General features: G+C 34.7%; 1 protein-coding gene across 3 annotated transcripts; it reads left to right on the top strand.

The window, feature by feature from the left end:
* Positions 1-1,184: 1,184 nt before the first annotated feature.
* CtBP (C-terminal binding protein) lies at positions 1,185-24,708 on the top strand. 3 transcript variants are annotated; one of them, XM_088239226.1, is made up of 9 exons: positions 1,185-1,585; positions 2,713-2,972; positions 8,899-9,030; positions 12,024-12,223; positions 13,989-14,088; positions 15,686-15,816; positions 18,272-18,479; positions 21,466-21,710; positions 22,513-24,708. In XM_088239226.1, exons 1-9 carry the CDS (start codon positions 1,506-1,508, stop codon positions 22,576-22,578), a joined length of 1,422 nt encoding a protein of 473 aa, XP_088095352.1. In that variant the 5' UTR covers positions 1,185-1,505; the 3' UTR covers positions 22,579-24,708. The 3 variants fall into 3 exon arrangements, with proteins under 3 accessions (XP_088095352.1, XP_088095350.1, XP_088095351.1); XM_088239224.1 differs by having other exon boundaries at positions 21,427-21,710; XM_088239225.1 differs by having other exon boundaries at positions 21,427-21,714.
* The last annotated feature ends 1,759 nt before the right edge of the window (positions 24,709-26,467 follow it).

Here is a 26,467-nt window from a genome sequence, read left to right as displayed (position 1 = left end):
AATAATCCCACCAGTGGGGTAGTGTTTATATATTCAGATCTCCAATCTCCACCCCCAGTCCCAGTCAGTGGTGTAGCGCGGACAAAGTTTTAATTGAAATCTGAATCGATCGCTTGCCGTTTATACGCGCCCGCAATGTTACAATATCTAAAATGAATACAACTCCAACTCTAACTAGTGCCTAACTATAACCGGAGGAATTAAATGCCTTTCGGGTTCGGGTGTCGCACGCGAACTCCTTTTCTAACTTTAACAATATTATGTTATTCCCTTGCAATTTGGAATTTCATTTCATCTGTTTTTAATTAATTTGTTCGGAGTTTACAACTTTCCGAATATGGTATTTCGGAACTAGAACAAAAGTTGCGGTTCTCGAATATTCTAATATAATCGTGTTAATAATCATTACACATTTTAGTCTCGATTCGGGTATCTTTAATAGCGATTAAATCGCGAATAGCCGCAGTTTCTAGTCTGGCCGAAACACAAATTCGAGTATAACATCGTAGCTTTGTTTTACTAAAACAAAAGTTTTCGTCGGAGATCGTTTGATTTAACTCCCGGAGTTTTGTTAAATCGTTTACTTAGAAGTTTGTCGGCCACCGAAATGTTCAAACAGAGTAAAATTATACCGAAAGAAATTCTTTCAGCTGCGGCTTCAATTAACATGGCAGTATCGCCATTGCGTGATCCCGAATTTTTCATTTCTCTCGCCGCGCGGTATCTAACGGGAAAAAACTCCGAGATAAATATTCTTCTAGAGTTATCTATCATCTGATTAAAGGAATAACTTTGTGACGTTTTATCCCACTTTTGTTCCAAACTTGTTTAAAATTCACCCCAACCCCGCCGCGGAGTTTGTAATTAGTTTGTCGTTCGGTCGGGTGATGGCATGTGGGGGAGGGGGTGGAGGAGGACTGCGGGAGGCGGTCGCTTTGGGAATTATGTATTTGTCCGCTGTATCTTCCGGCGCGTCATTTTTTTCGTCGTTTAATAAACTGGAATCTGAATTCACTCGCTAATGCCGCCCTACTACTGTCCCGGACACTTTCAGTTCGCGTCTGAAATCTACGGGGGGTACATTTATCTTAGTTCTCCCGATCACGTTTCTCGTTTTGTAGTTTAATATCTCGCGCAGTTAATGTGTTTGAATTTACCGAAACGCTATAATATTTGTTTTTTCCTTTATTTCCAGGTTTCCCCGAGTCGCGAGTTGACTTCTGTGATAGCTGGTGCTGCGAATTCGGTGGCAATGATTCGCCGGAAAAATTAGGAGTTTTATTAGTGAAGTGTTATCGGGAAGCGTACAGTGTAATCGAGTGAAGTTAAATTATAGTGCCGTTATAGTGAACGCGAGCGAACAGTGAAGAGTGTGAGTCGGGTGAGTTTGATGAGTCTCGTCCTCGCGGGCGAGCTTCCTCTGGCTGCGGCGGCGGGGAGTCGGCCCGCCTGACCGGCGGCGGTGTCCCGCGGCACGGGCGGCGCGCGGCACTCGCCAGACCTAGATGGACAAGCGCAAGATGATGCCCAAGAGAGCACGCCTAGACATGCGTGGGCCCATTGCCAATGGACCCGCTATCGGAAGGTGAGTGACGCATATCTACTACACTTGCACATCATCCATTCCACTCGCGCATCCTCCATTCCACTCGCGCATCCTCCCACTTACACATCACCCCATTCGCACATCCTTCCACTTGCACATTACACCGCTCGTTTATCCCCCCACTTGCACATTTCATCATTCTTGTATTCTTCCATTTGCACTTTATCCTACTCGCATACTCTCCCACTTACACATCACCCCATTCGCACATCCTTCCACTTGCACATCACACCACTCGCTTATCCCTCCACTTGCACATTTCCCCATTCTCACATCCTTCCACTTGCACATTATCCCACTCGCTTATCCCTCCACTTGCACATTTCCCCATTCTCATATTCTTCCACTTGCACATTATCCCACTCGCTTATCCCCTTACTTGCACATTTCCCCATTCTCATATTCTTCCACTTGCACATTATCCCACTCGCTTATCCCCTTACTTGCACATTTCCCCATTCTCATATCCTTCCACTTGCACATTATCCCATTCTCATATTCTTCCACTTGCACATTATCCCACTCGCTTATTCCCCCACTTGCACATTTCCCCATTCATAGATCCTTGTGTATTTTGTGCCGTAATTCACTGCTGTAATGGGCAATAATAAGAAAACAAGTAGTTGTGAAGAGTGATAGGTTTAAAGTACACACACAAAATAAAAGTGCACTGGAACCTCGATTTACACTGTTTTTTTTACACGGTTTTGAATGAACAGAGGTTGTCCTTTGTTTTTTAATTTGAACATTAATTTAACAATGCGTTTGTATTGTAATTATACTTTTCACCTTTGGAACGCCTTACATCGCTCTTTTACTTGGCGTACACCATAATATAATAGTGCATAATCTTTGATACGATTTTTAAAAGTATTTTGATGTCTTATATTTAAGAAAATCAGTTATAATAAATACTAAAGAATTTATTTATTTTTATCCCGAATGGATTTTTTTACAAGGAAACTCTTCCAGCGGTGTTATTTTAGTATACTATCTGCCGTGTAAAAAGGTTCCAGTATAATTAAATGAAAATAAATATTTCATAAAAATAAGCTGAAATGTCAACAAGCAATAAATAAACGAGGGGAATGTATCGCATTGCGCAGACCGCTGGTGGCCCTACTGGACGGAAGGGACTGCTCCATCGAGATGCCGATCCTGAAGGACGTGGCGACGGTGGCCTTCTGCGACGCCCAGTCCACGTCCGAGATACACGAGAAGGTGCTCAACGAGGCCGTGGCGGCGCTCATGTGGCACACCATCATCCTCACCAAGGAGGACCTGGAGAAGTTCAAGACGCTGCGCATCATCGTGCGCATCGGCAGCGGTGTGGACAACATCGACGTCAAAGCCGCTGGGGAATTAGGTATTTTATTTTATTTTATTTTATAAGGTAATTCAATTTCACACTACAGGGATACAATTTCACATGCATATACTCGTATACCTTCAATTATAGAATTACACAAAATATATAAAATTAGTAAGCCGTAACATTTGAGTCCATTGTAGGTATACTTTATGGTATTATCGAATGTCAGAAGATATTCCAACTGAGGAAGTTTTTTGGGAAGAGAAAATGGAAGTCTGGGCATTTTCAGAGCTTATGATCTGTTATTTGCCGGTCCCAACTCGACACAGGACTCTTGTTCTCATAGACTCAGGGTATATTTTTATATGAATAAATATTTTTTTTTTTTATATATTTCGTTTTCAAAAAAGACTTGATTTACTTGTATTTAATTTTTTTTAAACTTTTATTTTATTGATATTTTTAAGATTTTTTAAAAAATATTTTATGTAAACATTTATTATATTGTGTTACAAAAATGTTTAAAGAGAGAAGTCCCTGCAAAAAACTGCTTTTGCAGTTTGGCGGGAATTTAAAAAAAAATTGTTCAGAATTTAAAAAAAAAAAAAAAAATAAAAAAAAAAATTTCAATAAAAGGTATAACCACTTTACACAGTGCAATATTCACTATTCTACCTATGTTTGAAGATCAATACTTCTTCCATACCAATCCTTAGCGTGTGGTGATAAAGTACATTGTTAAATAGGTGCGAAGGTTTTCACGGTCACTGTTATCAATATTATGTATCTTTTTTGGGTGATACCGTGTATGTTGGAATAAGTACACACAGTTTTCCCTGAAGATGGCTCCTGCAATGGTAGCCGAAACGTCGGATCAAATCCAACATACACGGTATCACCCAAAAAAGATACATAATATTGAAGTACATTGTTTATCTTAAATTACAAATTTAAAAAGTTAAAATTAATTTTATTTCTTTATATAATCACTTTGTGAGGTATTATATTACGAAAATGGCGCTATATAAGTTATCCATAATAATAATAATAATCATCTGTTGATTTTTGCGATGTAATGACGTCTGCCTACAAAGATTATTAAAACTATTTTTGGTTTCGTAGCTTCTCTGATTTCTTGGTGGGATTCCATTTTTAAAATAATTTAAAAAATATTTCGCTTTGTTTTGACCGCTTTCATTTATAAATTTTTCACCTGTGACTCTTACTCATGAAAAATTTGTAAATAAAAGTAATCAAAACAAATTAATGGATAATATTTTTCTTATTACATTTTTATCGCAGGAAGCTAAACTAGCAGTTCACAACGGAGTTCTAGTGCCAACTCTAATGTATGGGAGCGAAGTATGGAATTGGAAAAATGATGATGAAATTAGGTTAAATGCTGTCGAAATGCGATCCCTCAGGCGAATGTGTGGCAAAACGTTGTATGATAGGTGCACAAATGTCTAGATCCGCGAACTGTGTAAGGCTGAGATATGCACTATCGACAGAATCAAGAAAGGGGTGCTTTGGACATGTAGAGCGACTGGACAACGAAAGAACGGCTAAAAGGATCTACGATGCGAATGTTGATGGATGCAGAAAACGAGGAAGGCCGAGAAAGACATGGCACGAGCAAGTCCATCAAATACTTGAAGATGGACATGTCAAAAGTAGGAATAATCGGCGAGCGTGCATGAGAAGATGTTTGAATGTAGGACGCGAGGTCTGTATGCCAAGATAGAGTGATATGGTGTTCTGTCCTCTCTGCCTACCCCTACGGGAAACGGCGTGATGGTTTGTTTTGTTGTGTTGTTTGTTTATTACATTTTATTTCAATATATATTTTTTTGGCTGAAATCTTTTAATTTACATTTCAAACATTATCACAAACAATGACCAATTGATTGTAGATATTGTAATAGTAATCTAATAGGTATGGAGAATAAAAATAATATTTACAATACATCGAGATGAAGCATTAGATAAAATTAGTGGAGACAATCTCACACAAGTCACAATGCTGCACCATGACCTCCTGATTGCACATTCATTAAATGACGGCTGTCAATCACTCGCTGGTCTTCATCATCATCGTGTAAAGAATGTGAATATATCCCTTCAGAAATAATAATGACATAATTATCATATTGCGTACATCATTATACTGTAATCTTAAGATTATTACATGGGAAATAGATTGTAATTGGCTATTGTAAATCTGCAAATAAAGCAATGAAATTCGAATGTTTATTAAGTCTAAGCCTAAGCCTATGCTAATGTGTGATTATTGTGGATAATTTATATAGCGCCATTTTTGTGAAAATCATCTCAAGGGCGCTGTACAATAAATATCCCGACACGTCTTGCAGCTACATATCACATGGATGGTTGGAATTCTAGTTCCTCGTTTCCAATTCCGATAACATAACAGATAGGATCTAGATTATTGCATGTCTTGCAGCTACAGAGCGCATTTTTATTATTCATATTATTATTATTTTTTTTTTTTTTAGTATCATTAATACACTAAATTTATTTGTCAATTTTTAAAATGTGTAAATGGGGGCTAAATTTCTAACTGTCTATGCGCTCTGTAGCTGCAAGACGTCCTGTAATCTAGCTCCTATCTGTTATAATTTTTTATTGATCTTAATTGAAAACGAGGAACTAGAATCCCAACCGTCCATGCGCTCTGTAGCTGCAAGACGTACTGGGATATTTATTAATTGTACAGCGCCCTTGAGGTGATTTTCACAAAAATGGCGCTATATAAATTATCCAACTATATATATATATATATATATATATATATAGATGGTATTTACATAATTTAAAAATTTAATTTTGATTTTCATAATTATTTTTCTTAAATCGTTTTCAAAAAGGAGCTGGGGGGTTAGTGCCTGTCGGAGAACCAAGTAAATGTATAAATTTTATTTTGTGTTAGTAGGCACACTAGAATGTTTTTTTTTTAAATAAACATTTGTGTTTTTATGATCTACCCAAATATTAAATTTTGAGGGCCATTTTCAACAAGTTGTAAATAACTCACAATTGAACAATGGGAATCAAGTTGGGTAGAGTGGGATTCGAACCAAGGACCTTGGATTCGTGAGTGCGAGACCCTAGCCACGGGACCACGACCCGATTAATTTTAATTTGAAAATGTTCTGTCTTGCACACATAAGCAAAGTTTATTAAATATGTGAATGGACGGTAGATTTATTATTATTTATTTATTCACAGACCATAGACTCTCATTTAGTTGCAACCAAAAAAATGTAACTGTTGCATACTTTTACAACTATTATCAAATGAAAACACGAAAAAAAATGTTAATTGATTTTACACCAAAAGTTCTGTAAAATTGATTTTATTGTTAAAAATACATAGTTAAGTAATTTTTTCATTGTTTATTTATACATACATTTCATATTAGACAAAATGGCACAAAAACACCCTGACAAATTTTGCTATACTGGGAGTAGGGTCAATGCGGCCTCCGTGGTGTAGTGGTCAAGACGCTTGATTAACGCACGGAAGGCTCCTGGTTCGATTCCCGGTGAGAACACAAAAATTTAAAAATGTGATTTTTCTCAAGCCTGGGTGCTCTGTGATGTAATTCACCACTGTAATTAGGCCTCCTGGCCTGTTGTGGTGCAAAAAAATAAATGTAAAAAAAAAAAATGTAAAATGTAAAAAAAAAATGTATGATGGGTTTGGCAAATCAGAAATATTAGTATGCCTAATGTTGCAATCAGTTCCTATATGGGCTAATGTCTGTTCTAAAAAACCGATTAGTTCCTAACATAATTAACTTAAGTTAAATAATCTTACTAAATAGTTAAATTCTTTAAGGTTCTAATTCTAAATAGAGAAATCTAGCTTTAAATATTTTATTTTAAATATTTGCCCCTAACTTAGTATGCCAGTTTTTGAAGACGTAAGCTTAACTGGGGAGTTTAAAATAAAAGGTATATTAGAAGCTTATAAGGCCCTCAAGTAATATACTCAAATTATTAGGTCAGTCATTCCAGACATTTTTAAAATGCAAATCAATGAAAGGGTTCACTTGTCCACAAATATTTTACTATGTTACTGCAGACAGGCGATTTGACATCGGGAAAAGGATTTTTTTAGGTTTTCAGGACCATAAAATTAATCTGATAAAGGGCAACTCTATAATTTGCTTAACCCAGCTTTGGGTTGTGTAATGTATGTGTTTTTAGAAATTAGAAAGAACTGTCTAAAAAGTGAATTGAACAGAAATGATGCGTCTTACAAAACGAAATAATATGGGCCAAAATGGACACCAAGTCATTGGAACAATAGGAATCTTCCAGGAATTATCAAGCACCCAGTAGGCCACATGGCGGCGGTATTTACCTACTATCTACAAAAGCTATTCTTCGGACATCTATATTTATTTTGTTAACCATAATGTTGAAGTGTTTTTTTATTGCTTACTTTTTTACACGAACACTTGACAAATTTACTACTATGCTCTTTGTTTACATTTATTTTTTGTTAATTTATTGATATAATTTTAATTTGTTAGAATTCCACTCATCCATGCGCTTTGTAGCTGCACGATGATTGGTAATCTAACTTCCATACGTAAATGTTATCAACTATAAAATAACAAAATTTTGTAAATGGGGTCTAGAATTCTAACCGTCTATGTGCTCAGTAGCTGCAAGACGTGTTGTATTTTTTCTCCTTTTTATTATTGTTTTATTTTTTTAAATTTCATTAATACACTAAATTTCTTTGGCAATTTTAAAAATGTGTAAATGGGGTCTAGATTTTTTACCATCCATGCGCTCTGTAGCTGCAAGACGCGCTGTAATCAAGCTCCTATCTGTTATATATTTTAATCGATCTTAATTGGAAATGAGGAGCTAAAATCCCAACCGTTTCATACGCTCTGTAGCTGTAAGATGTGCTGGGATATTTATTTATTGTACTGCGCCCTTGAGGTGATTTTCACAAATATGGCGCTGTATAAATTATCCTACTGTATATGTAAATATATATGCACAGTCGAATTTGGTTATTACGAGAAGGACGGGACCGACTAAATTTGCTCGTTATAAGCATTACTCATTATACCAGAGAAAAGTTTTTAAATCCAATCGCCATTGCATATTGTCACTACTGAAAATTATAATAAATGGTAACAAACATACCAGATTCTAAATTTCAAATTCAGATAGTAATCATTTATATTTTTCACAATGTTGACAATGTGACAAGGATAGAGAAAACTTTTTACCCACTTCAACATATTCCGCGCCACGTTCTATTTTACAAATAATTACCACTTTTTCGCAAATTGAAACACTTCCACTTGTTAGTAGTCATGTTTATAATTCAAGGGTTAGGTTTTAACTTATCTGACACTACCCATACGTAATGTTAATTATGCATTGACCATAGAACATTAAAAAAAACCTTGTAAAAACCCCCGAAACGAGGATGTCATTCATAAACTACAAAGGAAGTTGTAAATTGTAATGAGGTGCTGAGCCTGTGCTTACAAGTTCACAAAGCTTGGATTTTTCACATGCTATTTCAACCATATGTGTGTTACTTTGTCAATGTTGTCTGCGAATACACCAATCGGGTACTTCACACTTGCATAGTATCATAAATGTAAACCGATCCTAACGCCCAGCGGCGTCAGTAATAAGTTAGTTCCCCATTTGGATTTTATTACTTAGGTTCTTATTTCGGCAATGATGTTTTTAAACAATTGAAGAGTTTTTGCTCAGCTGTTGACAATATTTTTTTCGGGATGTCCGAAGCTCGTTACAAAAGTGAATAAATGTATGGAGAAAACTACAAAATACAATGTCAACAGTTGTCTTTTGAAGAACAGTTAATGAGTGAAGTATTTATAATACTCGCACAATTATTTTATGCCGATGATTAGTAAAACAGAATTTGAAGTAATATTTATTTTTTTTCTATCCAGGAATCGCTGTATGTAATGTTCCCGGTTACGGAGTGGAAGAAGTAGCTGACACAACTCTCTGCCTCATATTAAATCTCTACAGGAGGACGTATTGGTTGGCGAATATGGTGCGAGATGGAAAAAAATTCACAGGTATTTTGTCTTTAAAATTCATATTTAAGCAGTTTTAGTCTTACAGAATTTTCGTTTTTACATATTTTATTTATTTAAACGCCATGTAGGCTTTTATATGTTTTACATATATAAATATTAAGACAGACATGTATTTTACGCAAAAGTAGCAAAAAATTCAAATAAATTAGGAATTTTCGTTTTTATATATTTTATTTTAATTTTATTTATTTAAATGCCATGTAGGCTTTTATATGTTTTACATATATAAATATAAAGACAGACATGTATTTTACGCAAAAATAGCAACAAAAAAAAATTGAGAAAAAAAGAAAAAAATAAAAACAATCTTCACACAATAGTAAAAAATATGTGGGTATTCAAATAGTAAATACATATTGCAGCGAAGAGAACAGAAGTGCATTTTTCCCATCAGTTACAATAAAATAATCTTAAAATTAGAAGAAGTTATAAAAATATTAATCAAGAATACAGATATAAGTTAATAAAAGACACACAATTTAAATCCACATAGTATTATTTAGGTATTTAAATTTGAAGATAACAAATTGATACACAGCCTTTTAAAAATCAAAAGTGTCAAATATATCTTTATCATTTGCGTGAATATTACCCATTTTAAATCTGGTGTGTAGTGTGTGTCCAATCAGTTTGCTTTAAAAATACCCAGAGTTTACGCTGTTTTCTTAGGTCTTCATATCTTATTTATATAGCTATATAACTTAGAGGCAAATGGTGCGAATTAAAATCATATTATTGTTTACATTATTATGATTTTGTGGAAGATTTATTATGGCAAATGTGACGCATGTATTTTGGATTTATTATTAGAGATAAGAAGTCAATTGTGAATCTACTATGGTCTCCGATTGCTCTCGGTGCTGTATTTAAATACTCGCACGCTAACACTGATTGATAAAAATAGTGAAATTACTGCCTAGTGAGGCAGAGGAAGGATGAAAGAGTAAACATGGTCAAAATTTGATCTTTCATATAATAAATAAATATTTTATTAATTTATTTAGCGTGCCATAAAAATGTTCTACAAAATAAATTTTAGATAGGTAAATTTTCATATTTGTGGTAGATTAAAAACACGTTGTGGGCCGCACAAATATAACCTACAAATATGCGCTACAAAATAAGTTCAAGGGAAAGCTTTTAATATTTGGGTATATACATAGATTATAGGCTAAAATAAGAAAAACATATCGCTAAACTAACAGATAAACTCAGATATTTATCTTATGTTTTCCCAAGACTGAAAAATATTTTAACTAAAGAAAATTTTTGAATGGTACTCGTATATTACGCTTTAATTCAATCTTCAATAACATATGGTATAATTGGGTGGGGAGGAGTCTTGGATGTGCATAGTCACTCAATAGGAATTGCACAGAAAAATATAATTAAGATAATGTACGAAAAACATAGACTATTTCCTAGTTATGAAGAAAATTATCCAAGATCCTTCAATCTTCCAACTAAGGAATTACAAAACATTAAATCACTGGTACAGTTTAAAGTAGGTTTGAGGTCTTAGATTAACATGGAAGGAACAGATAGACATCTTTAAAAAAAATAAAGTTCAAATTAAAAATAAAATGCATACTGCAAATAAATCCTGTTTTCATTATATCAGCATATGTTAATTTTCTTTTTCTTTTCTTTTCATGGTCATGTCATACCATATGTATATGCTATAAACTTTTTAATAATTAAAAAAGGAATGGCCCACGCTCAGACGCTGAAGTCTTTGTGGGCATTTTTTCCAATTTATGTTATAGCTTAATTTCAAGATGTATTTTGTTATTAAAATTTTATGTAAATATATGTATGGAAAAATAAACAAATAAAAAAAATTTTAAAAGTCGCAGGCCTTGCTTTGGGGAGCCCTGATCTATAGTATTGTAGCATACATTATAATAAATACCACAGTATATAAACAGTAAAATGATAAGTGGATAATATGATTATTATTCAAAAGCTTCATGTATGTACTATTTGATATAATAGGTGCTCTCTTGTGGCTCTTTGTAATGCAGCTATGTTTACCGATGCTAATTATATCCCTAGAAAAAGAGTCAAAAATATAATTAAATCTGTAATAGTAATTCTCTAGCATGGCTCCCTCCTCTCTCTCCGGCTCCTCATTAGGTCTCCCACATAAATAGTGTGGAGAAGGTTCAATATGGTTTTTAAGGCTCATTAAATTTATGTTGAATATTCCCATTGAAGAGCTAAACCATAAATGTATAATGAAGCAGTTAAAATGATTACATTTTAGTGAGGAAAATTCAGATTTAATGCTGCTGTTCAGAATATAATGTTTTTGATATTTCTGAACTCTTGAATTTCATGCATTTTTGTGAGATAGCATTAAACGAGGCAAACTATTGCCTTCTCTGTTGCTTCACACAGTTCAAACTAAGCTAAGTACTCGCCTTTTCCACTCATCACATGTTAGCAAACGAACATGGAAATGGAAATTTATTTCATTTATCCTTATTCAAATTAAAATTGATACTTTTTAAGCATTTCTTTTCCAAACTTTAATTATGAACTATGTGTACTACTGTCTCTGGCGTTGATTACCTTTATATAAAGGAATACATTATGAAACATTGCCTCTGTTACAGTAATGTATTTAATATTTTTGTTAATGTTGTTTATATGTACAGGTGTTTTATATTTTGTTAAATGTGACACTAAAAAAACAAAAGTGGCCATCTCCAGCCACTGTCATTTTATTTTTTTTGGTTAATATGACTGCTCATGTGGTTTTACATAATAATATTACGTTTAAACATAGTCACCTCCTTTATTTCTGCTAAGAAAACAGTCAAAAAGCGATAGAAACTCATATGGTTATATTTATCGCTCGAGGACAAAATGTTTTTTTCCAATTTATTGGAATGGTTATAGCTACGTTTGTTTGTTAGTGTCACAAATGCATAAGCCGTTGAATAAATAAATAAATTGTGTGATGTCAGGACCGGAACAAGTACGAGAAGCCGCGCAGGGATGCGCGCGGATCCGAGGGGACACCCTGGGAGTCGTGGGCCTCGGCCGTATCGGCTCCGCGGTGGCCCTGAGGGCGAAGGCCTTCGGGTTCAACGTTATCTTCTATGACCCCTACCTGCCTGACGGTATAGAGAAGAGTTTGGGCCTGACGCGCGTCTACACCCTGCAGGTGACTATACGCTACTTGCTACATGCTCTGTACCTAATCTACCCGAACCGGGTGGATATCTGTCATCTTTATACATATAATTCTTCTGTACGTGTGTATGTCCCTGAACTCCCTAAACGACTGGAGCAATTTTGATGAAATTTTTTGTGTATTTGAGCGGGTCCCTTTATGGTTTAGATTTACAATTGGACCTAGTAAGTGGTGCTGCGATCTGTAACAAATTCTATAAAAACAAGAATCGAACGGCGCAGGATAACGAGATATTGCAATCTGCTTTTAATTTTGCTTTGGGCAACAGCAACTCACACAATGACTAAACGGAAAGATTGAAATGTCAAATGTCACTTAGCATATAGTTCATTGAAAATTCGAATATCTAAAAAAACGTTTGCTGAACCAGCTAATAGCGGGCAAGCCAATGTTCGGGCAGGACAGCATCTGTCGGGTCCGCTTGTCGGTTATATTTATTTATTGTCATAGACAAATACGCTGGAAACTCTATATTCGCCATTAGTTTTGGGGGTCTAACAATTGAAACAATTTACAAATAATTTGAAATGACTGAAATCCAATTAATCTCTTTCCAACTCCGTATCCGGATACATAAGACACGTGTCGGGCCAATCATGATATATGGGGTAGAAACAAGGGCTGACACAACGAGGACATAGAATCTGCTTAGAATGTTGCAAATGAAAACATTAAGGGCAATCGCAGGGATAATGTTTAAAGATCGAATCCCCAATGAAGAAATAAGACGGATTTGTTGCACCGAAGATTAAATATATTTGGAGATCTGGACTTTTTTGGTTAAGTTTACAACGATTTAAACGAGCACTAAATAAATAGTCCAGATCTTGTCTGGATGTCCCTTATGTTTGTCAATGCTTCTTTTTTTTTTTTTTTTAAATGTTTTAAACTATTCTTTTATTGTAATATTTAAACCTTATAAATTGTAAACATGGACAATGTCCGTTAATAAATAAATAAATTAATATTTGTTGCACCGAAGATTAATATTAAAATAAAAAAATATGTAAAAAGCATTCATGGAGGAAGATACAAATATGTGCTTTTAGTGAGTAACTCTAAACTGCTGATTTGGAAGTTACCTAGTTGTAGTAATTGCCCCACGATTTGTTGAGTATATTAGCAAAATAAGGTAGTATCGCAGACTCCAGGGCTTGTATTATAATGGGAAGTTGACATTTATCTTCAATTTTATCTACAAGGTAAAATTCATACAAGTATTCATACAAATATATACAAATATATACATTTTTTAAACATGAATTTCGATCTTACTTTAAGTCGAAGATAACTCTGCCATATATCTCTGCTTTTTTTTTGTCACGTGACACTTTTATCCACTTGTGTATTCAATTCATAAATAATGTCGGTTTAATATTTTATCGAGTTGTAATATTTTTTTTACAATAGATTACATTTCGTTAGATTACATATTTAAAATAAAACTAGAATATTTTAAGTAACTGGAACAGAATGTAACAAAAATAAACAATTTTAACCAGTACTACCTGCCATACAGGAAGCCGTAACTGGTTTTAATTATTCTGTTTTATATAATATTACTAAATGATATTTTTCCAATACGTATAGCTACTCTTTATTTTTTTTCTAAATGTGTAATAATATATTTCATATATTATTATTATATCAATAATATATATCATCTATACTTAATTGACATCCGCATTCTATCCATCCAATATGTTTGTATCGAAGTAATTTTAATCTGTTACAGGACTTATTATTCCAAAGCGACTGTGTATCCTTGCACTGCAGTCTGAACGAGCATAATCACCACCTCATCAACGAGTTCACCATCAAACAGATGCGTCCTGGTGAGCATTCATCCTATTAACAGTCCCACGATTAATAGGAACCAAACTAAGTTCATGATTTATTATAAAAACTATCCCCTTGCAACTGCTTTCATACGAGCGTGAGTTTGCCTTTCGCCAACACAACATCAAAAGCGCGCGAATGTTAAATTGACAAATTATTCCTGAGGAACACAATCCACGGAGGTTTAGGATTTTTTTTCTATTTTTCATTCCTTGCCAACGATTGAAAAAAAAAAAGGTTTGTAAGAATGATTGAACCTTCAGATTCCGTCTAAGGTTATGGGAAGAGCCAAATCCCGGTGAAATTAAGTTTCTTACTCTTGAGTACATGTGAATCTCTACTTCAAAGGTAAAAAGGTTAAGTGACTGATGCGCTACTATAGCCGAAATTGAGTTGTATATATCGGGTTGTGGTCCTGTGGCTAGTGTCTCGGACTCACGGACCAAAGGTCCGTGGTTCGAATCCCACTCTACCCAAACTTGATTCCATTTTCTAATAGTGAGTTATTTACAACTCGTTGAAAATGGCCCTCAAAATAAAATATTTGGGTTAATCATAAGAACGCAAATATTTATTTTAAAAAAAAAATAATAATAAAAAGAATATACCACTTTTCTTCGAATTTCCTACTTTACTCAAAAACTACTAAAACTACTTTGCTTTCGTTACTTAAAAATTAAAAACAATAAAAGAAATCATACTATTTTTGTAAAGATTACTAAAAGACATTTTCTTGATTAAAACTCGAGTTATCAAATCAAAATAGATTTTTGGGGGATTCGCGTCCCTTGGTTCGATCCGGCTAGGTTTAAAAAATATTTTATTGGCTCCCGCAAATTTTACTTTATGGTGCATCAGTCATTTAGCTATTTTAACATAAATTTTCTTAAGTACTGGAGTCGGCTATGCAATCATACTTCTCTCATAGTTTTAATTTACTTGTTGCGCATATTATGTAGGTACTTACAAAATATTGATTTCAAGCAATACATAGTACAAAGTTTGTTTGCCATTTTTATATAATGGAGCGTAATCAATCCTCTGAGACTTTGTCATGACATGTGTACATATCACTCTCATATTCCTAGTTATTTGTTCTAAGTATACACAATAATTGTTTCAGTTATGATACCCGTAAAATTGTGGCTTTGTGGTTTTAACACCTTTGATATATTATGTACAAAACATGATCACGTCTCTTCCAGTTAAATTGGGTTTAGTATTATAATTTATATTGTGGTTTAAAAACAAAATTTCCTCAAATTGGTGTTACAGCAGGGATTCGTCTGTTGTATTGAATGGCATTAAGTATCGAATTTCCACATAAGAATTTATTCTAATCAAATTAATGAAAACTTATTTAATAAAACAAAAACAATGTGGGATGAAGATGAATTGACATGGTTTAGCTCGAAGTCTTATGTGTTTATCGTGTTTATGAATATATTGTGTAGCCGTTTTGAACTGGTGAGGCTCTTGTTTCCTATCCGCCTGTGCTATGTAGCGGTAAGATCTGTTGATATGTTATATGTAAAAAGCCTCTGAGAAGATATTCCCATAAACGGTTCTAAAAACTTGTGTCTTTCCTTTCAGGGGCGTTTCTGGTGAATACGGCGCGCGGAGGGTTAGTGGATGATGATGCACTTGCAGCTGCACTGAAGCAAGGTCGGATCAGAGCGGCAGCGCTGGACGTGCATGAAAATGAACCCTTCAATGTATTCCAGGTGGGTTTCACTGTCGCTTCTTAGGCCAAAACAATATATGGTCGATTAAAAGTAAACGGTTTGATTGGACCTTAAAATAATAATGATTATCGACAATATTTTAAATAAGAACATGATATTATTACTATGCTACTTTAATTTACTTTATCTAGATAGATAGATCACACCTTCCTTTAACTACTCTGTATATTGATGTAGAGAAATTTCGGTGTGATGAAATGGAAAATAAAAACACATTTTATTAAAGTTAAAAAAATAGTTTAAAGACATTTGTTATAAATAATAATGTCTTTAATTTATACATATTATAATTCCAAAGGGAACACTCCCACATTGCCAGGAGTCAAACTAGAGGATGGGTCATGGGGTCCACCGCAAACTATGAATTCTGGCAAAGAAATTTCTGGTTTTTGGGACTCAAAATATTCAATAAATTTGTGAAAAAATGGTCAGTGGGTTTGGGTAGAGGTTAAAAGAATTACTTCAACATATCGACAAATAAAAGTATGGATAATTAAACTTGTATAATAAATACACTTGTAGATAGTTATGTTTTATTATTATTTTGCACTGCGTATAGTAAATGTCACCCATAAAACAAGTTGTGTCTGGTTAGGCATACTACACAATTCAGAAAATGTATTACATTATACCAATTTTTATTCTATATTTTTGATTCAGTTCAGTTTCAGTGCTGCAGAGCAGCGTTTATTTTATAATTAAAAAATACATATTATAATTTGTTACCCACTAAGTCTAAAGACTTTTCGGTGGGACACATTTTTTTTTTATGACAGGTTTATACTACATTTATTTTATTTATATTTTACAGATTTATTTATAAACAGGCACTATTAAGTATCTAGAAGATATTTCTTCAGTTCTTTTTTTTCATTTGAAGATTTTTCATGTTAATGATGGTTTGTGGGAGGGGAGATCATTGAACAATCTTGGAACAACGCATTTTAATGTTCGCTCTTCGAAGTATCTTGTTCTATACACCATTCGAAGCACAAGGCTGCTATTCTAAATGCTCTCGCGGCTGTAGAAAACACTCTTATAGCGCATATTTACATACTAAACACGCGCTCTAAAAGCATTTTCTACTGCCCCAAAAGTGTTAAGAACAGCAGCGCAGGGAGGTATACAACATCTAGGTCTTAGATATTCAATTATCATGATGGTAATAGAGAAATATCACCTTTTTTTTAAAAATTTTAAAAGTATAAGAGTCTATGAAATACTGTGGAATAAAAGATTTTTTTTTTGCCACTTATTTTTAGCATTAAAAGAATTTTAAATTTGTAATTTTGGATTCCCGCAAAAACGGTCATTGCATTGGCCACGCCCCTAATACGTCACGATTCATGTTAATTTTAAACTTTGTTCCTAACCTTTTTGACGTCACAATTATCATATTGATTTTGAAATTGAAACTAATTATTCTAAATCTATTCAATATGTTTTTATCGGTATTTGTAGTATGTAATATTTCCCTATTGGTAACATGATTATTATTATCGATAACTTATACAACCCCCGTTTTTGTAATATCTCAAGGGCCCTTTACAAAAGTGATTCTATGCAGTATTTAGTTTATACTTAAAATCTAGCAATCATGTTGTTGACAAAACGTCGTACAAATATTCAAATTTTTGTTTGAAAAATTTCAGTTGACTATACGTGCAATAATTATCTCTTACCCCGAAATTGGCCAGTATTACAATGCAAAGTTGACAGAGTTACCTTAAATTGTTTATAGAGTGAAATAAAATTTTCTGTACTAAAATTAAATTATTCTTATGAAATTTTAAAGTATTTTCATCGGTAACCTGTAATTGAGTTTTATAGGAATATTTATTTTTTATTATCATTGGTTATTGGCAGGCAACCTTTGCTGATGCGCCTGTATCTCGTGTTCTGCTTTTTGTCTGCATTCTTCCTTCAAAAAAACATCTAAACGGTTTTTAAATTGGTTGACTGAAATAGAATGGACAACTAGGCTTGGAAATGTATTCCAGTCTGAAAGTACTCTGCTGGAAAGGAAGTTTTTCTTGGGATTGAGGTGGAATTGGGGAGGATAGAGCTTCCAGTTATGAACCCCTAAATTTGTGTCGGGATTTAATTGATACATCTCGTGCAGGGGGCAGTCATAGTCATTATTGAGTACCTTATAAGTTTCTATCAAGTCCCCTCTCTTCCGTCATTCTCCCAATGATGCAAGTCCTAGTGCTTTTAATCTACTGCGGTAGGGCATCCTTTTGAGTAATTTGGGGATTTTTGAAGTACATCTTTGGACTTTTTCCAGTAGCTCGATGTCTATAGGAACGCCATACTTGATATCCATACAGAAAATTAAATTTTACTTTATAGATAATTGAAGACAACTCTGTTAACTTCCCATTGCAATATGGGCCTTGGTGACAGTTATTTTCATTTGTATCGTTGTCGACAGGGCCCCCTGAAGGACGCCCCCAACGTGTTGTGCACGCCGCACGCCGCCTTCTACAGCGACGCGTCCGCCACAGAGCTGCGCGAGATGGCTGCCAGCGAGATCCGCCGCGCCATCGTCGGTCGCATCCCCGACTGCCTGCGCAACTGCGTCAACAAGGACTACTTCCTCGGGGGCTCGGGGCCCGGCCCGCTGCCCACCTACCCTGAAGGTACACCTTCCAACATCTTATATACCTCCGCTTCATTAACCTGAGAGTCCAATGCACTTCTATGTGTGAAATTGAACCAGAATCTCAATAGCTACTCTAATGGGAAAAAAAATAATAATGTGTCATCGACGGAAATCCATCACCGCATATGTAACATCTCCGCCTAAGTCATCCAGATATGCAATTCGCCGTCAGAATTTGGAAAATTAGATCGAAAGTGACAGACAAATTGACTGTTTATACTAAGGTTGCTCTGACGGCGCTAGGGGCATTTAAAGCAGTATGTAAATTAAAAAAAGAAAACACAAGCAAATTTAAAATACTTGTTCATTACGACAAGAAAAAAAATGTTTTTGGGGCTTTCAATATGCCATTCGGCTTTAAATATATTCAAACATTGCTAGTAAAAACAACAAAAAAAAAACCTACATAATTGAAGACTTTGTTTTAAAAACCTGAAATGTCACGAACCAACAATTTTTTAGGAGAGTGTTTAAACTGAATACCACCGTTTTACCATGTTTTTAAAAAATACATTTAATGAAATAAAATCGTTTTACAAATATTGTATGTTTATATTAAATAAAATGTCAATGTGACATTTGTTGTTTTTAGACAATATTTGGACCTTAGTGGTTTTTAGTGCAAGCTACGAAGAAATTAGTATGAATGTTTAAAATAATAATAGTAGATTTTTTTCAGAAAAACAACAGATATATAGTTGGATAATTTATATAGCGCCATTTTTATGAAAAGATGTTATATAAATAATGAAATATCATAAGTTGTACATACATCCAGTTAAAAGTTTTTCACAAATATAATGATATCACACAATAAAAAGAAAATATAAAAAAATATGTAGGAAAACAAGATAGAAGATAGTTGGGAGGATGAGGAAATAAAGTGGAGGAGTGGAGGAGAGGGATAATTTTAAATATAGTTCGGTAGTCAGATGGCAGAAGGGACCATCTGTATGTTTCAAAAATGATCAGGAGAGTTTAAATAAGACTGAATTTTAAGACTTTAATCCAAAAATTACAAATATAAAAAAAAAAAATTCAATAATCAATTACCATTTTAAATTATGCTTTTATAAAATTTTATTTTCTATGTGTCTACTGAAATATTCATTAAAACTCTTGACAACTAAAAAACAAAAAAATACAGATGATCTCTTCTGCCATCATCGGACTTCCAGGTTGACCAATTCAAAATTTACTTTCAATAGTAACAATAACATTTTAATAGGTATATAAACTGATTACACACTAATAAATCATGATTTTTAAAATATTCAGTAAACACTGCTAAAAACATACATAATGGATTACCCAAAACACCTTTTGAACGGCCAAACAATGAGTGATAGTGGCGTGGCGCTGCACAGTAGTAGAAATGCTAATTAAGGGTCAATTTCTGTTCATTCGAACAAATCGATGTGGACAATTGCTGTTGGACAATGGACAAAAACACCATATTTTCAACAGTAGATATGGAGTACCTATAATTTTTTTAGAAATGTTTAGAAAGAAGAATTGTATAGACTCATAGACAGAACAATAAAATCCAATAAAATCACTTAGGAAAATTTTGGACATTTCATGTTTTTAGAACGCGGCCTTCAATCGTAAAATAAGATATTACCATTAAAAAAATATATTACCATAATTTTACTGCATATTAAAAAAGAAACATTTTTTCTCTCTTCTGAAGTGGTCAAATTTGTCTTTTGATGGATTTCCGTCGACGATATATTTTATTCTGTATCTGCGCAGATGAAGAGTTCAATTCTGAGTGTGAAAAAGAACCAGACACTGGATGAGCATTTTTTATTGGATACCTACTCTCGGGTGAAAATCCTGAAAAAGGAAATAAAGTGGAGATAAGTCCATCTCGTTGCGCAGTGGTTCACTTTCCATTCTTGAGGTCCCGGGTTCAATTCCTGGCAGGGTGGACCACATAAGCTATTGCTTTTAAAGGTGGTTTTACACTGCAATATTCCTGGATTGACACCTGAAGCAAAAAACTGATCATCTTACCTTCCGTATATGTAACAAAGTGATCTAAATATTCTACCAAAACAATGCCATATGCATCACCACTTGGTGCGGATAAAGGTATGATTATGATGAAGTTTTACAGCTAATTGAAATGTTTTGACGGTACATTAAAAATAATACCACCAATATAATATGGTCTTACAAAATAATATATTTTTTCATGTATTTGATCTGAATCATTTGCCAATTATTGCCCAACCCATTGTAGACAGACCTTGGTAGATTAAAATAATCATTTTGTAATTTCACCTGTTTTTTCCTTCCTGAAATAGTGGATCAGTTAAAAAAAAAAACTTTATTTTTAGTTTGCAGGGAAATTTGTTGATTTGTTGTTTGCAAAAATAACAATACTATTTTAGTTTTACTTGTTTTTTTGTTGACCAACTAGAGCTTTCACCTAATCTTGATAAAGAAATGAGTAAAACTAAACTATTTTTATATAATACTTATCAATAGTAGCAAAATTATTAACTATGGAGTTTTATTTATTTATTTAATTAAAATATTGGCAAATCTGCCTTAAACAAAAATTTATAATATTAACATACATATTTGGTTTAACATGAAAACTGATATTATGTACTGGGAACTATAATAGTTATGTTCAGTTTTGATTCCTGACTGGATCTATACAATTTAATATATATGTTATTCCAAAAATGATAGAAATAAAGGATTAATAAAATTAATTTGTTAGACCAGAATTTAATTTATACAGAATTAAGTTTAATTTAGTCTAGTGTTGATGTTGGGATTTTCGGTTCCGAGGTCTTGGGTTCGATCCCCCACTCTGACTCTGTCACAACTCAATTCTTATCTTGTAGCACTAGTTTTATTTGTAAATTGAGTGGCAGTGTGTAACGCGTAAGCATTCCCCCGAGCAGTGTATGAGAACCCAGTGCAATGGCCGCTTGTGGTTCCAGGCATCAACGGGGGCTACTACGGAGGCGGCGGCGGCGGCGGCGCGGGCGGCGGGCTGCCCGTGCAGCAGGCGCACAGCACCACGCCGCACGAGTCGGCGGGCGCGGCGGCCGCGGCGGCCGGCAGCGCGCCCGCGCCGCCCGCGCCCGCGCCCCCCGCCGCGCAGCTGCCCCCGCACTCGCTGGCGCCGCACGCCGCGCAGCAGCCGCCGCCGCTGCCGCAGCAGCCGCCGCCGCAGCACTCGCTGGTAGGTAATGCCATCACCACTTGCTATCTCTACTCTCCTAATCCGCCACCGCCCTATTGCCCCGCACCGCCCTATTGCCCTGCACTCGCCCCGACTCCCGCCATTCCCGACACGAGTCATCATACTCCACCCCACTGTCAACATCTCCAACTCGACTCACCTGTGGCACCCGACAACATATGAGGCCCTCGGTATCAAAGATGGCCAAATGCTAAAAATAGTGTCAAATGCGGCCAACTGCATATTTAATACATAATAAAAATAGCATTTCTTGTTATGATTTCTCAAAAATAAGTACGGGGTGGTTTGGCCATCTTTGATACTGAGGGCCTCATTTTTATATTGTATCAATGGGAAATAAAAACAATTTTAAAATATAAAATATTTGAAACACTGACTGCGATTTTCCATTATTTAATGTTTCAGCATTTACTTGGAAAAACATTTTGAATTAAAAATAAAAAAAAATGCATTGTAAATTTACCACAAGAGTTTAATACATTAAAACACAACTAGTTTCGGGTTATCAGTATTACCCATCCTCAGGTGTAAATATAAACTTAAAGTATGTAAATATAAACTTACTTAGAGGATGGGTAATACTGATTACCCGAAACTAGTCGTGTTTTAATGTATTAAACTCTTGTGTGGTAAATTTACAAAGTGTTTTATTTTAAATAAATGCAATTTTCCATGTTAATCTATTGTAAAATCTCTCGAGGAAATTGAATTTTACTATCCAGTTTCAGTACTTTTGTACACCATGTGGCCTTTTGTAACGATAGTTTACTTTATTCCGCAGCCGATCAACACATCGGATCCGGGGAACCATCTCCCGCCTAAACCCGAGAGCTCGGAAGTCCACTGAGGTCCGGACACGGCCTCCTCCACACAACACTAGCGATTAGTGCAGGCACCACCAGCCCGCCCACTCCGCATCAACTCTGTTTCATGTTTCAGTTTGTTTTCTTTCATTTTGCGATCTATTAATCTAGGATAAGTAAGAAAATGAAGAAGATAGAGTTAAAGGTGGCGAGCGAGTTTAGCGTATAAGGAAATCAGATTGGGAATTAAATAAATATAAATCTAATTACGTATTGATGTAAAAATTCAATGTAGGTGTTTTTTTTTTTCAAATTATTAAGTCAAGATTTATACATATTATATGGACATTTTTGCGGCACTATATTTGAGTATAACAATTTGATGTTTTGGATGTTGATAATTGTATCCATGTGTCGTTAAGTCTTTCTAAAAAACTGAATAATAGTAATGTGAATGCAAAATAAAGGACCAAGTGACAGTTTAATACAGTGCGGATGATCGGACAAGTGAAAAGTGAACTATATTCATCGTAGGAAGGATTCCTTGTGCCCCCCTCTCACTGTGCTGCATAACGACATTGTGTATTTTCGTAATTTGTGAATATTTCAAAACTTGGTGTTGATTTTTTCCTCTACGTATGTTATAATTGTAAGTACCGAATGTGTCGAGAGCGTCTTTTGAGGATTTGTTTGAATTTTGTTAAATACGCGTAATAATGGCCACATTTGACAAATGGAGCGAATGTCACACGCACTCCTTTCCGCAACTTCCCCTTCATCCTCCATCGGCACCGCCCAACGCAACACACAATTCCAGTATTTTATATTTAATCCGCAAATTTGGAGCAAGATCGCCGTTTTGGAAAGCGACTCTTGCGCAGGAATCTAACGTCAGGTTGTCGGCTCCGGCTCCGCCTGACGTAATAATATGACCCGGAGTTACAGTAATGTCCATCACTTTTGTTGTAAGCTACGCTTAGTTCACACCGCTACTTAGGTTTTAGTTTAATTTTAACGTTCCCGAGAAACATGAAGATTTTGCGCAGCATCAAATGACCGTTGAAAGGACCGGACGAGTGTTCTCAGCCTTTATACTTTCTAGAGAATAACGTTACACTTTGTTACTTGTTTAAATTCTAAGGATGTTCCCGCGCTGTGTTGGCTCTCAGATCCCTAGAAAAGTATTGTACGCGGTGCCATGTTAGTAATTTGGAATAGTATATTTTTGTAAGTAATTTAATGGTACAAATGTGTATGTATTACTTTGTCTTTATATTGTTTCTTTCCTCGCGTACGATTCTCCGGTTCTTTCGATGACAGATCCAACCCTCTGTTTGCAATCCGCAAAATGTTTTGTTTTTATTTATTTAGATATTTCGCTTTTACGACATTTGTTTGTTTCCTCTGATAATTGTATAAATGTCCGCAAAACTTCATCGTTAAGTGCTAGAATAATGTTTAGTATTTTAGGCTTAGGAATAGACAAATTAAGTAAGGACAGATTGCGTGTGTTTGGCCGCTCATGCCTGCCGTTATCACATTTCCACATATTATTATTTCGGTATAGGCGGCACACATCTATCCATCAATAATGCGAGACTATAGAAGATCTTTGTTTTTTTTATAAAGTTTTTACGCGGTTGCAAATCTCGCTTTATTTTGCGACGCTAACCAAACTCCCGTATCGAGTTCTCGATAGTGATTTTCGCCAATGATTAGTTTCCGAGGTTTGATCGGCAGTACTTAATGTTTGCCCGAAAGAATTTTGTCCAACAAAAGTAGGTGTAAATAGGTGACAAGGCGCGCGCGTGTGTGTGTGTGTGTGTGTAGGCACGTGCACGTACACGTAGGCAGGCTGGTGGAGTACAGATCGCCAGAGTAGTTAAGTGAATGCATTTCTAAAGATAGTTTCTACATTTAATTTTGTATGATCCGGAAAGGATTGACTGGATATAGTGTTGTGGGTGAGGTGATTAGTGTTTCAACTATTAATATAACCTAAAGTAAACATATGAAACACGCAGAGTGTTTCCGAGTTTTGGCATTAGAAATTAATATTGATTATATTTAGGTGTTAAGCTAAGATTACAAACAGATAGCAAAAAATAAAGAAGCGAAGATTGTAGTCTAGTATTTGATCTTCCACATACATTTGAAATAAAAGATTGAGCAAATATTGTATTTTATTTCCTAACCCCCTCCATATTGCCTCTCCCCACTTACTACTTATATATATTGGGCTGGTAGAGAAATATTACATTTTAAATAATCGGACATTTATAACCTCCTCTGATTTAAAGTAAATACGAGGCTTATCCAGAAATTGAGTTCCGTTTGACGGGTCAAAGAAAACAATTACATATTCAGAAAAAAAAAAATGTAAAAAAATCGTTAAGACTACTTTTCTACTTAACTTCCACTATTTTGTAGGCGCTTGTCATAGTGCAGCACGAGCTTTTGTATTCTCTTCGATCATTGTCGTGCACATTATCGCGACCTTCATTGAACTGTCTGACCCATCTCCTTGCCATATCTCGCAAACAGCCGGATTTTCAAGGCATTTTTAACAAGCATAGGGAAGAGTACACAACAGTCAACTGACTCATATTGACATCTACTCCTTCTCAGTAGGCCGGGGTGAGTACGACACATGGGCGAAACTGCGATCGCAGCTCTGCAATCGCAAGAAATACAAACAGAATTTACTTATGGATGTACCTCACATCGTGGGTATACTGGCAAAAAACTTTAAGTCTCAAATCCCTGTTTTGAGAATTCAAGCATTTAAGTTTTGTTCCAATATTTAACGTCTTATTTAAATATAGTAAGATGTTAAGTGCTCATTTAAGAACACGTTTTTAATTTTTCCGTTTCTTAATTTTATACTAAGTAAATATTAAGTTATTTCAATCTTTTAGCCTGAATAAAATATCCGGTATACGATTAAACCTTAAAATTATTTTTAAAACTACAGAAATTTAATTTGACTTAGTGTATTTTGCCAGTTTGTAGAGCGTTAAAAACTTTACAAAACTGCATCATTAAGTCAAATCCGCATATTTTCGAGTTAACGTTTTTTGCCAATATACCCACGATTTATAGTACTACACATTCAAATGACCGCCAAACAATATAATTACCACATTAATACACACTTAAAATTAGTAAATACATAACACTTTTTGGTTGACTGTAATTTATTAAAAAAACTATGATTTTTAGATATATTTTTGTGTTTTCTTTTAATGATATTTGGCTGATTTGTATAGCGCCATTTTTGTGAAAAATCACCTCAAGGACGCTTTACAATCATATATGTAAACTTACATTCTAACTAAGCTAAAGTGACATATATTTTCTGATTTAAAATTGAGAGTATGATAAACTAAAGAAGTGAGATTTTAGTTGAGATCTGAACTGACTGGGACTGCCGATGATACGTAAGTTTGAAGGCAATAGAATCCAGGCAGAGGGGCCGGGAACGGCAAAAGCACGATCTCCAAATGTTTGGGGTGTGCCGGATTTTGACAAGTTTTTCTCTGCCTGAATTAAATGCTGAGCTAAGAGTAGATTTTCTTTGACTTTTATTTTTCCTAATACACAGGTCCGATAGGTATCTTAGAGCCCTAATTCATATTTAACCTTCAAGCTGCACTCATTACATGCAACATTGTGTTTGGCTGTATGATTCTTAAGCTAATGGATTATCTCATGACTAAAAGAATCTTGTCAAAATATTAAATAAATAATATTATTAAACAAAATATATTATTACCAAAAATAAATTAACCTCTAACCTGTGTGTGCCATATCTACACTGAGTTTTTGCTAATGGATCTCTAGATATTGTTTTTAGCTTAAAAAAAATAAATCGTTTTACCGTTTTTCATACTGAAATAAAAAAATTTACTGCTCATTGCTATGTATCAAATA

The sequence above is a fragment of the Micrasema longulum genome, unplaced genomic scaffold (assembly GCF_059751315.1).
Source record: "Micrasema longulum isolate JH-2025_06_02 unplaced genomic scaffold, ASM5975131v1 h1tg002095l, whole genome shotgun sequence".
NCBI lineage: Eukaryota > Metazoa > Arthropoda > Insecta > Trichoptera > Brachycentridae > Micrasema > Micrasema longulum.
This window is presented reverse-complemented; position numbering and strand designations above follow the sequence as displayed.